This window comes from Silene latifolia, chromosome 10 (assembly GCF_048544455.1).
Source record: "Silene latifolia isolate original U9 population chromosome 10, ASM4854445v1, whole genome shotgun sequence".
Lineage (NCBI taxonomy): Eukaryota > Viridiplantae > Streptophyta > Magnoliopsida > Caryophyllales > Caryophyllaceae > Silene > Silene latifolia.
The window spans coordinates 110703655-110716587 of NC_133535.1; the positions used below are offsets into that span (position 1 = coordinate 110703655).

General features: G+C 39.8%; 1 protein-coding gene across 1 annotated transcript; it reads right to left on the reverse strand.

Annotated features, from left to right (window-relative positions):
* Window positions 1-4057: 4057 nt before the first annotated feature.
* On the reverse strand, window positions 4058-6899 carry LOC141608064 (uncharacterized). Its single transcript, XM_074427417.1, has 5 exons — window positions 6712-6899; window positions 6290-6500; window positions 5619-6084; window positions 4556-5538; window positions 4058-4513 (listed from the first exon to the last, which is right to left on the reverse strand). Exons 1-5 carry the CDS (start codon window positions 6897-6899, stop codon window positions 4058-4060), a joined length of 2304 nt encoding a protein of 767 aa, XP_074283518.1.
* Between the last annotated feature and the right edge of the window lie 6034 nt (window positions 6900-12933).

Below are 12933 nucleotides of genomic sequence, written 5' to 3' on the forward strand. Positions count from 1 at the left end.
AGTCTCTGGATTAATCCTGCAATATCAACACTGAAGTTATGTTCGGAGATAGGTGGATAAACTTTAACCTTACCTTAATACTCATGGGCCAGGTTAACTTCTGACTGATCTGGCCTGGAATATGGGGTAGGTCTATAATTGTTTCCTTTTTTGCTTTTCCTATTGCTTCTTTCATGATCCTTTGGTCTACTGGGTGATCCAAGTTTGTAGCTTTTATCTTCTTCCAGCCTAATGAAAGCAAGAGTCTTAGCCTGAACATCTTCGAAGGTGTGGCAGTGATACTTAGTGAGTTCGCTGTATAAGTCACTATATGGTAGTAACGCCTGTCTGAATGCCTCCACTGCTGTTCCAACGTCACACCTGGGTATAGACACTTTCTCTTTGTTGAATCTTACAAGAAATGTCCTGAGAGTTTCATCAGGCTTCTGTGTAACTCGGTAAAGGTCACTGGATCGTTTCTCTAACTCCCTGCTACTTGCAAACTGCTGGTTGAAACTGTTGATCAGGTTGGCAAAGGAATGGATGCTGCTAGTTGGCAGGTTGATATACCATTGCAGGGCAGGGCCAGTCCGGGTCGTTCCAAATCCCTTGCACATGCAAACTTGTCTGAACTCGCTGGGAATAGATGCAGCCAGCATTTTCTGCTTGTAAAGAGCCACGTGATTTTGTGGATCCGTGGTTCTATCATAGACTCTGATGGATGGAATTGTAAACTTTTTTGGTTGATCTACTTTTGCTATTTCGTCTATGAAAGGCGAATCAAAGATAGTCGTCAAAGGGCGACTTCTTCCATGTTTGGCGGTACTCCTGGTATCTTATCGAATTTTTCGTTGAGTTTCTTGATCTTCTCTGAACCACCGCCAACATGATGGTCATTGCATTAATCGGTTTTCTCTTTATCATCATCTTTTGGTTTATCATCACCATCTACGTTAATGGCTTTAGGAATACTTGGGCTCCCAAAACTGGAAAAGTCAATGTTCTTAGTGATTGATGAAAATGGGGTTCCTGGTTGGAATCTAGAGCCTGCCCCTTGGGTTTTTTCTAATTTTTGCTTCAGGGCTGACTCAGATTCTTTCAATTGCAGGATTTCTGCTTCGGTCTGGGCCACTTTTTCTTTCAGGCTTTCCAACTCAGCGATTTTTTGGAGGGCTGCATTTAATTGTTCTTCAACGGTGGGTTGGGCCATTTTTGTAGGTTTTTTGAGTTTTTTTAAGATAGGAAAAAAGGATTTAAAGAGCTAGATGCCCCACGGTGGGCGCCAATTGTTTTGTGTGGATTTTGTGCAAGGCGAAATCAGGTCAGGGTGAAACTGTGTAGGGTTAACTAGCTCTAGATAGTCATTAGATCAGGTTGTCAGGGTACGATAATAAGCTGTAAATGAAATAAGAACAATAACAATAAGACAAGTAATTTTGAACGTGGAAAACCCTTGAATGGGAAAAAACCACGGGCACCAAGCCAGGAGAGGATTTCACTATGTAATTTGAGAGAATCATTATATAATAATAATAATGCTTATGTTTCTCTACGTATTATGTATTCTTCTTCTTGCGTATGAATGATATATCCTCTAGTATCTTCAAAGTGTTCTTTATATAGGCTTCCATCTTGAACGACTGCTTGATCTGGCATTAAAGGCAGTTTATTCTCCATTATTACCAGAAATAATTGCCAATTATTTCTCCCTTAATTACTGCATTTACTGCATAATCTTCACACTTAATGCTGCGTATATAATCCCTTTATAACACGCGTATATGGTCTAATATCGTCCTGATATTTTGACCGTTGTCCTCTCCATGGCCTGGCGCCTATCTTCATGTGCCCTGATAGCCTGACACCCTGACAGCCTGGTAGTCAGGTTCAGGTGAGATACTGATCAGGAAGGTCTGCGGATTTCCAGGCCTAACAGTCATGTACAAAATCGACTTAGTAATTCATAATTACTTGTACCAAAACGGTTTATCAATTATAAATCACAACGTCTTGTATTTATAATAAATTATTCATTCAGTTCCAATTGTTTCCGTAAACAATAATTTTCATCTAAGTAATAGAACAATTCGATCACTTAGACCGTATCTTATTTAATCGAATTACAATAAGATACGTCAATAATACTCACAAAATCGTCCGTCAATTTTAAGCAATTTAATTAACCCGTATCGACATACGATCAATTAAATAATCAATTAAGAGTGTTACCCTTTAGGTATGACCTAAGGGGATCAACTGATCACCACCGTCGCACGCACGGACGAATGTCAAACTCTAGTCAGTCAATCATTACCGATATGTGTGGACCAGTTGACTGTAAAATATTCCATCCCACATGTATTCTTAAAATGAGATTTAAACATGTGATCATTATGATCGACAGTTGTGATCACATTATTGTCCGAGGACACATATTCCAACAAAGGAGCGTTCCCTGCTGATGCCAAGTCTGAAAAAGCCCTTTTGCAGCAGCCTGAGAACCTAATTTCAGCACAAACTCATCCCTGATTTTCAGAATCCGCTGCCAAATGAGTGACACACACTCAGAGGAAGAAATATCCCAACAGGAACAATTCTTGAAAATGTACTCTCTGGACCAAATCATCCAGATAGAGGTACAGTTATGATTAAAATTCCAGAACATTTTGAGCATCAAGGTTTTGTTCCAGTTAAGGATTTCTCTAATGTCAAACCCACATTGCTTTCTACCACGACAAACATTTGCCCAACTAAAGAAAATCATCCTTCTGCTGTCACTAGATCCCCATAGAAACTGTCTGCAAGCCTTCTCCATTTCCTGAACGATACCCTTAGGGAGCAACATACATGCACACCAAAAGGATTCCACACTAAATATGACAGAGTTTATGAGTTGCACTTTCCCAGCATAGGAAAGCTGCAAACCAGACCAATAACCAAGCTTATCTTTAATTTTAGCCAACAAAGGCTGAAATAGGGCACGGGTAAGCCTTGAGGAGTGCAAAGGAGTGCCCAGATACTTAAATAGGAAAGAGCCTTCCACATACCCAGTAGTTGAAAGAATAAGCTGCTTAACCAAATTGGAAACACCAGCAAAATATATATTCGTTTTGGATGGGATAGGAGTGAGCCCAGACACACTTGAGAACTGGGTAAGACAATTTTTAACAGCCTGAACAGAGGGCAAATCTCCTCTCACAAAAACCAATAAGTCGTCTGCAAAAATTAAGTGCGAGAGAGCAAGCTTACAACACTTTGGGTGGAAGCTGAATTGAGGTGACTTCTTAAGGTCCTTCAAGCTCCTAGTCAAAACTTCCATGCAGAGGACAAACAGAAGAGGAGAAAGAGGATCACCTTGCCTGAGTCCTCGTTTCCCTTCAAAGAAACCAACCGAGCTCCCATTGATTTTTAAAGAAAACCTGGAACTTGTGACAAGAGTAATAATCCAGTTACAAAATTCCTGAGGGATACCAAATTGAGGGAGAATGGAGGTAAGGAAATCCTAACTGACAGAATCAAATGCCTTCCTGATGTCCACCTTGACCACACATCTAGGAGTCTTATAAGCTCTTCCATAGCCTCTCACCAGCTCAGTGGCAAGCATTGTATTATCAAAAATAGACCTATCAGATACAAAAGCAGCTTGTTCCATACCTACTAACAGAGGCATGACTTTTTTAAGCCAGGCAGTCAAAATCTTACTAATGGTCTTGTATATGGTAGTACAAAAAGAAATAAGACGATAATCCAACACTGAAACAGGAGAAGCACTCTTTGGGAAAAGGGAGATAATGGTGGCATTTACTTCCTTTAAGAGCTTCCCAGTAGCAAAAAAGTCTAGAATTGCATTAGTAAACTCCTTTTGAATAACACCCCAAGCAGCTCGAAAAAACCCTGCTGAGAAACCATCAGAGCCAGGGCTTTTATTAACATCAATAGAGAATAAAGCATCCCTGACCTCCTGAGGAGTAACAGGTCCCAACAAAGTAAGGCCCTTACCCCGTGTAAGGCAGTGTCCATTTTGCATAACCAGACCATCAAAACCTGCCACAGGCTCCTTACTCCCCAGCAAACTAGTTTAATACTCTAAAAAAGCCCTAGAAATTCCATCCATGTCAGTACAAGAGTGCCCATGAACATCCATCACCTTTGAAATATTGGCAGTATTCCTTATAGCAGCCACTTTAGAGAAAAAATAAGCAGTCCCAGCATCCCCTTGTTTGATATCAAACTCCTTTGCTCTTTGATAGGCAATATTAAGTTCAATATTTTTAAGCTTACAATAGGCTTTAGCGTGCATCTCTTCCTCCTTGTGTAAAGACATATTTGTAGGATCATTGTGAACTTTTAGCTGACAGATGTGAAGTGCTTGCTGCAACTGAGTAACCCTTTCAGAGATGCTAGAGTATTTATCCTTATGGAGACTCTTCAGCTGATTCTTAATTCCATGAAGATGCTGAATAAACCTAAACATAGGACAACCCCTGATATATCTACGCCATTCTCTTTTCACCAAAGGCAGGAATTGCTTATCCTGTCACCAGCAATTAAGATATTGTAAAGATGCTTTCCTAACTTGAGTTCGAATCCCCAAGTTAACCACTAGAGGAGAGTGATCAGAGATGCCTGAGGTCAAAACTTCCACACTAGAGTCAGGATAAGCCAAGAGCCAAGAAGAGTTTACCAAAGCCCTATCTAACTTCATCCACTTACAGTCATCATATTCCTGTTTGTTGGTCCAAGTAAAAGTGCAACCCTGAGTGTTTAGCTCCACCAATCTAGCATTTGCAATAGCCTCATTGAACTCTCCCAGGGCCACAAGGTTTGGAGGATCAGAACTAATCCGTTCCTCCAAAGTCCTAACATAATTAAAATCACCTAGAAGCATCCAAGGCAATTGCCCCTGATGCCTATCCACCATAAACTCCCATAGAGGCAGCCTCTGTGTAGGATGATTGAAGCCATACACAAAGGTTAACTCCATAGAAAGAGCCCCATTAGTAACCAACAAATGAATCCACTGACTAGTACTATGATGAACAGTAACCACCATGTTTGAGTTTTTCCAAATAATCCAAATTCTTTTATTTAGGTGAGAAGAATAGTTATCCAGTACAAAGAAGTGTTTGAACTGCCTCCTTTGTACATTATTAGCTTTATTCTTTCTAATGCGAGTCTCAACAATACCCAAAATATCCAACCTAGCTGAATTGAAAAGCGAAATAACCTCTGATTGCTTTAGTAGCTTATTCATTCCCCGAATGTTCCAAACCCCTATATTCATGGAGAATACAGGGGGGGGGGGATCCACATCTCTAACCTCTTGCTCTGCCCAAGATCTGGCAGGGACCTGAATCTGAGTTATCACTGGATTCTGGAGTTTTTGAGGGACCATATGTCCAGGATTTTTCTCAGCTTCTACAGCTTGAACTTCTAGCAGGGCAAACTGGTTTGGTGAAACAGGAAATTGAGCCTGGGACTCCCCCCCCCCAGTCTCTTCCTGAGTACCGGGGACCAATTCAGTACTAGTGATCCAAGAGCTATTGGGCAGAGCATGGGCTGGGAAACACCATGCTCATGATGATCCAAGGAAGCCCTCCCACTAGACACCCCAGGGGAAGAATGGGTAAGCACAATACCTGACTGACCACCCCCATCAGGCATTGTATCTACCACTTTCCGCCCAGAGGCCCGAGTAACCCCAACCACCTTTGTGACAATAGGCTGAACAGGAACAGACCTATTGTCCAAAATAATGACAGTAGGCTTTGCCACAAGCACATCACCACTGACACTAACTTGCTCTCCTTGAGATGGACTGGTTTCTTTTTTCTTTTTCTTACACACTTTCTCCTCATGGCCAAGCTTCTTGCAGTGTGTACAGTAAAATGGAAGCCATTCATACTCCACGCCTTGAAGTATCTGACCCAGGAATGGAGTGTGAATGGCCACAAAATCAGGAAGAGGTTTAGCTAGATCCACCTCAACCATAATACGATCAAATGACAGCCTCCCCTTGTTCGTGGTGACAGGATCAACATACAAAGGAGTCCCAATTTGACTGGCAATCTTACTGAGAGCTTTGGCAGACCAGAGGTGTGGGGTCTAGATTATGGAGTAGGACCCATACATGCACCTTTGAAATCCTGTCAAGCTCAGTAGGGAACTGTGGAGTCCATTGCTTGAGTATGAGAGAGTGCCCATTTAAGTTCCAGGCATTACCCCTAAGAAAGGCATTCATATCTTCCAACTTTGTGAAACGAAAGTAAAACCAACCCTTTTTGAAGTAAAGGACATTAGGTGGACTAACATGAGTCCACTGCTTTTTCACAAACTCCTTCACTTGAGCAATAGACGGCTTCCCTCCAATAAACTGACCAACTAAAGTATTCTGCCAGTAGACAAGCTCACTCTGAATATCTTCAACCTCTATTACCACAACCCCCGACGAGCAAGCGTCAGGGATAGAATGTAATTCCATCCCCACCGCAGAATTAGTAACCTTGTCAACCCAAATAGAGCTTTCCCGCCACAAAGTGGTTCAAATTCAACAGAACAATGGCATCACGAAGTGGGAACAAGAAATGTCACGAAGTGGGAATGGGGTTTTGAAGGGGATCCTCCACAACAGGTCCACCCACAACTGTCTTAGTCACAACAGGAGTACCCGAGGACTGCCCAACCCCGACGTTCCTAACACTAGGAACCTTACCCCCAGACTGTCGCCCTTACTGCCTGACATTAGATTTCGCAACACTCTTAGCACCTACATTTGTACCACCTGACTTTTCGAGAGCCGTGACAATTAAGGAATTTACAGAATTAGGGTTACCTAAGGGTGTAGAAACTTGATCCTCCGTCTCAGATCTACCCCGTCGTGGCTGCAGAACAGTAACAGTAAGCTTCTTAGGTCGTCCCATGGTCGGAAAGGAAGGAAATTAATCCGAGATCATCGCATCGCCAGAAAATCGCCTTTCTTTTAGAGAGAAACCCTCTCCTTACCTACCCTTTATTGTTATTATTATTATTATTATTATTATTATTATTATTATTATTATTGTTATTATTATTATTATTATTGTTATTATTATTATTATTGTTATTATTATTATTATTGTTATTATTGTTATTATTATTATTATTGTTATTATTATTATTATTATTATTATTATATTATTATTATTATTATTATTATTATTATTATTATTATTATTATTATTATTATTATTATTATTATTATTATTATTATTACTACTACTACTACTACTACTACTACTACTACTACTACTACTACTACTACTACTACTACTACTACTAATGTTACACGAGTAGCACACAACCCAATGCTTCCCAGCTCATCCATTTTTCTATTATTTATTTACCGTCTTAGTTGCACTTATTATTATAAATGTAAATGTCATTAATTAATTACTCAAATTACATAAATTATTCTTATAATTACTTATCAAATTACGGGGTATTACGGTTTTTCCCCTCTTAAAATGAACTTCGCCCCGAAGTTCACCCAAAATACTACACAAGCCTCAACGAGACTATTAACACAACTGGGCATCATTCAGCTCATTACCACCTAAACACAATCAACCATTTCATTATTATCAATTATATCAACTTATAAATCAAAGAATAACTCCAAATACGAAGTGTCACATTCTACCCCCCTAAAAATAAACTTCGTCCCGAAGTTTTGAAACTAGTATTCTAGTAAAAACAATAAATATCTCAAATGCTTATAAGTTTTCAATTATAAATTATTATTGTGATTGATTGAGCTAGCATTCGTCCAAACTAACACTACTATGCCGCTGCCACTCGCCCTTCGGTCGAAGGCGACCCAACTATTAATATTTCCCACAACGTCATAGTCTTCTCATCCAACCTCTCATAGCTACGTTCATCTAATTTTAAACAATTCTAACGTGGTTCGAAATATGAGAAAACAATTTTATTGCACTCATCGTAAAGCTTACGTTTCCCAAAAATCAAAAGACGTGTTGTAACTTTTAAAAATCACGATTAAATAACCGTTCAACTACGTTTCAAATTTGCATACTTTCTAGAAAATATAAGGAGTTTTTAAAATATGAGAAAAAGAATCAGGTCTAAAGCTTAAAAAATCAATTTATAATAAATTTTACAAATCGATTGGTCCAACCAGAAATTTAGCAGCAGATTTATATAAACTTGGGTCAATTTGTAAAAATCACAATTAAATATCAAAATAAGATCTTGTAACTTGGCTTGTCAATTTGAAAACGTATACGAGTCTTCTAAATAGTGGAGTTTGAATTAGGCAAAAAATTTAAGTATAAATTAAATGAGAAATTTTACAAAATCGTTTGTCGAAAACATAACTGTAGAGGAATATTCTGACCACTGTCAACAAAAATATTTATTTCTCCTAAACCGTATATCTTATAAACATGAAACCAGTGCCAAACCAAAGTTACTCACAAGGCTACTATCCAGAAACTTTTCGTTCATAGGTAACAAACAGGCACTAAATGGCACACAAAACAAATAAGGGCAAACATCTGAGAAATTAATCATGCATAGATTCCTCACAATAACGTAATTATATAACACATTGACTTAATATTTGTGCTCTAGCATATTTTAGCTATTATTATCACATTCTACTCTCCTTAAAATTAAGGTTACGCCCTCATAACCTTGGTCATCATCGAAGACACTACACCTCGTATTGGCTTAATAAAATTCAAACATCTTAAAAGAAAATCAAGATTTCATAACATGGTTCAGGGATAACAGTTTCCGTATATCACTAGACATATAATTCTAATGTACACATTAATAACATCTAATCATTAATATCTCACAATTTATGCCCATATACACATTCAATCTTTAAAATATCTCATAAGGCAATTTACACAATAATCCAACATCATCCACTCCATATACATACACGGCTCTAGACCATCATCCTCCATTTCGTTTTACTTACCTTTTAATTTCTCATCCTACAATAAAATTGGTAAAATTTCTACCGTAAAGCATCCATAGACCCATATTTAAGCAACCTTCTTTTAATTACCCATCTCTCGTTATCCTTTCCCAAGGTATCCGGTTCAAAACTGAGAGGGCCGTGGTACGAATTAAGGACGTCTACTTCGCCGTACTAAGAGGGGCACCTAACAGTTTCTACCCGGGGTTCATTGTATTAGACACATCCTAAATTCATTATTAAATTGATTGGTTAGGCCTGAGGATCGTTTTACTCTGATACCACTTTGTAAGACCCTCATTTATTCAGGAGCCTTTAGCTAGGCCTCTCATTTACTTGGGAGGCCTAGCTAAAGTCTCCTGAATAAATGAGGGTGTTACAATTAATGTGCACATGCCTCTTGGAGTGGGAAGCTCCAAGAGACGACCCTAGCGTGAGACGGGTTCCCAACCGCCTCACGTCTCCTCAACAACAAATAACCCACCATTTCCTCCGATATACAAACACAACACAAATATGCATGATCCACGGCCACCCCACACCACCGTGCCTCGCCGACCAAAACTGCGAAGGTCCACGACACTTCTACGTCCCTGTGCCTGGCCGACCAAATACTCTCAATCGCAATGCCAATCCTCTTTCAAGATGCCAACAAACAACAGAGAACCAACCAACAATGATAATAATATGATTATAAGATGCTCAAGACAATAATTGTAACAATATGCTCAGGATGGTATAATTATCATAAGACAATGCAATAATAATTCATCTTATAAACAATTCACCAATTAAACACAGTTGAGTAGTTAACCTACCTTTAGCAAATCTTCACCAATTAACAGAGAACTGAGTAGGGAAACTCTACCTTAGAACTGATCCGAATACGAGTCTACAAGCGGAAGCTAGAAACGCTCTTCAACAAATCGTTCACCTAACAACAATCACAACGATCTAATCACAACATGCAATCACCCATTTTTCCCCAATTCCAATACTAGGGTAAAACCCTAAAAGACAAATCTAACAAAAGATATAAGACAAATAACTTACCAACGCAACTGACGCGAGGGAGAGAGATGAACACAGACTCACGAACGATCAAAGGTTTTGGGAGTGATTAGGGATGATTAAAGAACGTAGAATTGATTTAGGTTTTGGTAAAAATGAAAAGTAAAACTTTTAAACACGATTTATAACATTAATCACCCTTAACCAAATCGCGGAAATAATTTCCATCAGACCGGATACTCGGTCGAGTACTAGGAGTACTCGAGCGAGTACCCCTTACTCGACCGAGTATTACTGTACTCGGTCGGGCGTTCCTGGATAGTAGCCTGCCCCGCAAACACATGACACACTACTCGGCCGAGTTAGCCCTATTCCGCCGAGTAACAGGACTTCAGAAAACCGTGGTATTACAGTCTTCCCTCCTTAAAACAAACTTTGTCTCTGAAGTTCATACCATTCCCAAAACAAAATACCCAACACAACACTACTGCCCAACGACAACAACCACAACTACTTAAAAGCACCAACAACTCCAACTATACATGACAAAACACTCAACTCAAACTCAAAAGATGACACAAACACAACTATGTTGACCTCAACTAACCCCAAAACATGCATGCGACCATCTCCTACCCCCCTTAAAAGACAACAGTTAAGTCCCCGTAACCAAACATACCTGATCGAAAAGTTGGGGATAACGCTCTCTCATAGACTCCTCTGGTTCCCATGTGGCTTCTTCCACATTGTGATTAGACCAAAGTACCTTTAGTAAGATGGTCTCACCGTTCCTTGTCTTGCGCACCTTCCGGTCTAAGATCTCTTTGGGAACCTCTGCATAAGTTAGAGACTCATCTAACTCTATGTTCTCAACCTCAAGCACATGTGATGGATCGCTCACATACTTCCGGAGTTGTGAAACATGAAACACGTTGTGAACCCGATCAAGCGATGGTGGCAAAGCTAGCCGGTAGGCTACTTCACCTATGCGGTCTAGGATCTCATAAGGGCCGATAAACTTCTGACTCAACTTCCCTTTCTTGCCAAACCTCATCACCCCTCGCATAGGTGACACTTTCAAAAGAACCTTGTCACCTACTGCAAACACAATGTCCCTACGGTGCAAATCTGCATCTCTTTTGCCGATCTTGAGCTGCCTTCATCTTTTGGCGAATCAAGTGAACTTGCTCCATCATATCCTATACCATATGTGGTCCTAAAACCACAGCTTAAGCACTATCGTCCCATCATACCGGACTCCTACAATTCCTGTCATACAAAGCCTCAAACGGTGCCATCCCAATGCTGGTATGATAGATGTTGTTGTAACACCCCCATATACCTAGATGCCTTACCAAGACCAACTAATGCATGAAAGTACTACAATCTCGGTTACCCGAGGTAATAAATATCAAAAGGACCATAAAAGAACGTACTTTATTAAATAAGTTTAAAGTGACACATATCCAAAACCAAAACTACCTAATGAAATACAAATGTTCCAAATCCAAAACCAACTAAATAAAATGAGTTCAATGACACAGCGGAAAACTCTAGTGACACGTGATGACTCCATCCCAGCTATCCCTTGCGCAATCCATCTCATACCTGCTTAATAACTGCTCACCATCCCCGAATGGATCACCACAGTTTCTAAAACAATTAACGGGGTCAGTTACTGATTATACAATATAAGATAAATAAGATAACAACACATACGATCATCCAACTCCGTCACATATCCACACACCTGACTACAGACTAAAGTATGTAGCTCTACAAGACTATCCATCGCAACAAATATTCCACACCGCCAGTGGTGAACCGCAGCCGTACCCACCAAATCCCCGCTTATCCACTCCGAGCGAAAACCCAAGTTCCTTAATGTGCACATCCCCTCTTGTGGTGGGTTCCACAAAGGGCGAATCAAGGGCGTGAAGCCACTCCCGCAAGTGACTCCACTCAGCCGAGGACGCGCCTCGTGAACCACAGACAAACACATCCAACCAACTATACAACAACAATTATAATATCAATATGATAAAGATCAACCACATCACAACCATTACCAATCAACTATCAAATACATGTAATCAATAACCGAGTAGGGAAACCCTACCTGGAAAGACAAATCACCAAGATTGTCACAAATCAGCTATTCAAAACTGTTCCTCTACGAAACCACCTCCTATAATCACACAATCATATAATTACTATCTAACAATCACCATACTCCCAAACCCCCCAAAATACCCAATTAGGGTTTCAATCAAAAACAATGAAATGATATTAAAATCATACTAGAATCTTACCCACGATGCGACGGTCTCAACGGCGTAAAGAACACAATGATCCGAGTATTCTAGCCCTTAGGATTTGATAGCAATGCGAAAGAGAAGGCAACATAACTTGTTTAAGTTTTGTGAAGTTTTAGAAAAAGGTAAAAGTGAAAAGAAACTGACATAAGGTGTTTATATATCTTTCTCGCATTCCTAACAAAACCCGTCAAAAACAACCCGTAAAACCGACTTACTCGATCGAGTACCCCCTACTCAATCGAGTAACCCACTTACACGATCGAGTACCCATCATCAGTACACTGTTTCGAAACCAAAATTCACTTACTCGACAGAGTAAGCCTTACTCGATAGAGTACCCAACAATACAGAAAATCGTAGTATTACAGTCTTCCCTCCTTAAAATTGAACTTCGTCCCCGAAGTTCAAACCCATACTCAAAAACAAATATACTAACTCAACCATGACACAACAATGCAAGAAAACTCAAAACAAAACCCCAACCACAACTCAAACTGAATCAAAACAACTACTAACCGTACAAAACTAACATAAAACCACACCAAAACCTTATGCGATCATCTCCTACCCCTTAAAAGAAACATGGTTACGTCTCCGTAACCACACATACCTGATCAAAAAGAGACGGATATCGAT

Coding starts and splice junctions, on each gene's coding strand:
- LOC141608064 (XM_074427417.1), bottom strand. CDS start 6,899: ATGGGACGACCTAAGAAGCTTACTGTTACTGTTCTGCAGCCACGACGG. Junction 6,501..6,711: donor GCGAAATCTAATGTCAGGCA/GTAAGGGCGACA, acceptor GTGGCGGGAAAG/CTCTATTTGGGTTGACAAGG. Junction 4,514..4,555: donor ACTTGGGGATTCGAACTCAA/GTTAGGAAAGCA, acceptor TGCTGGTGACAG/GATAAGCAATTCCTGCCTTT.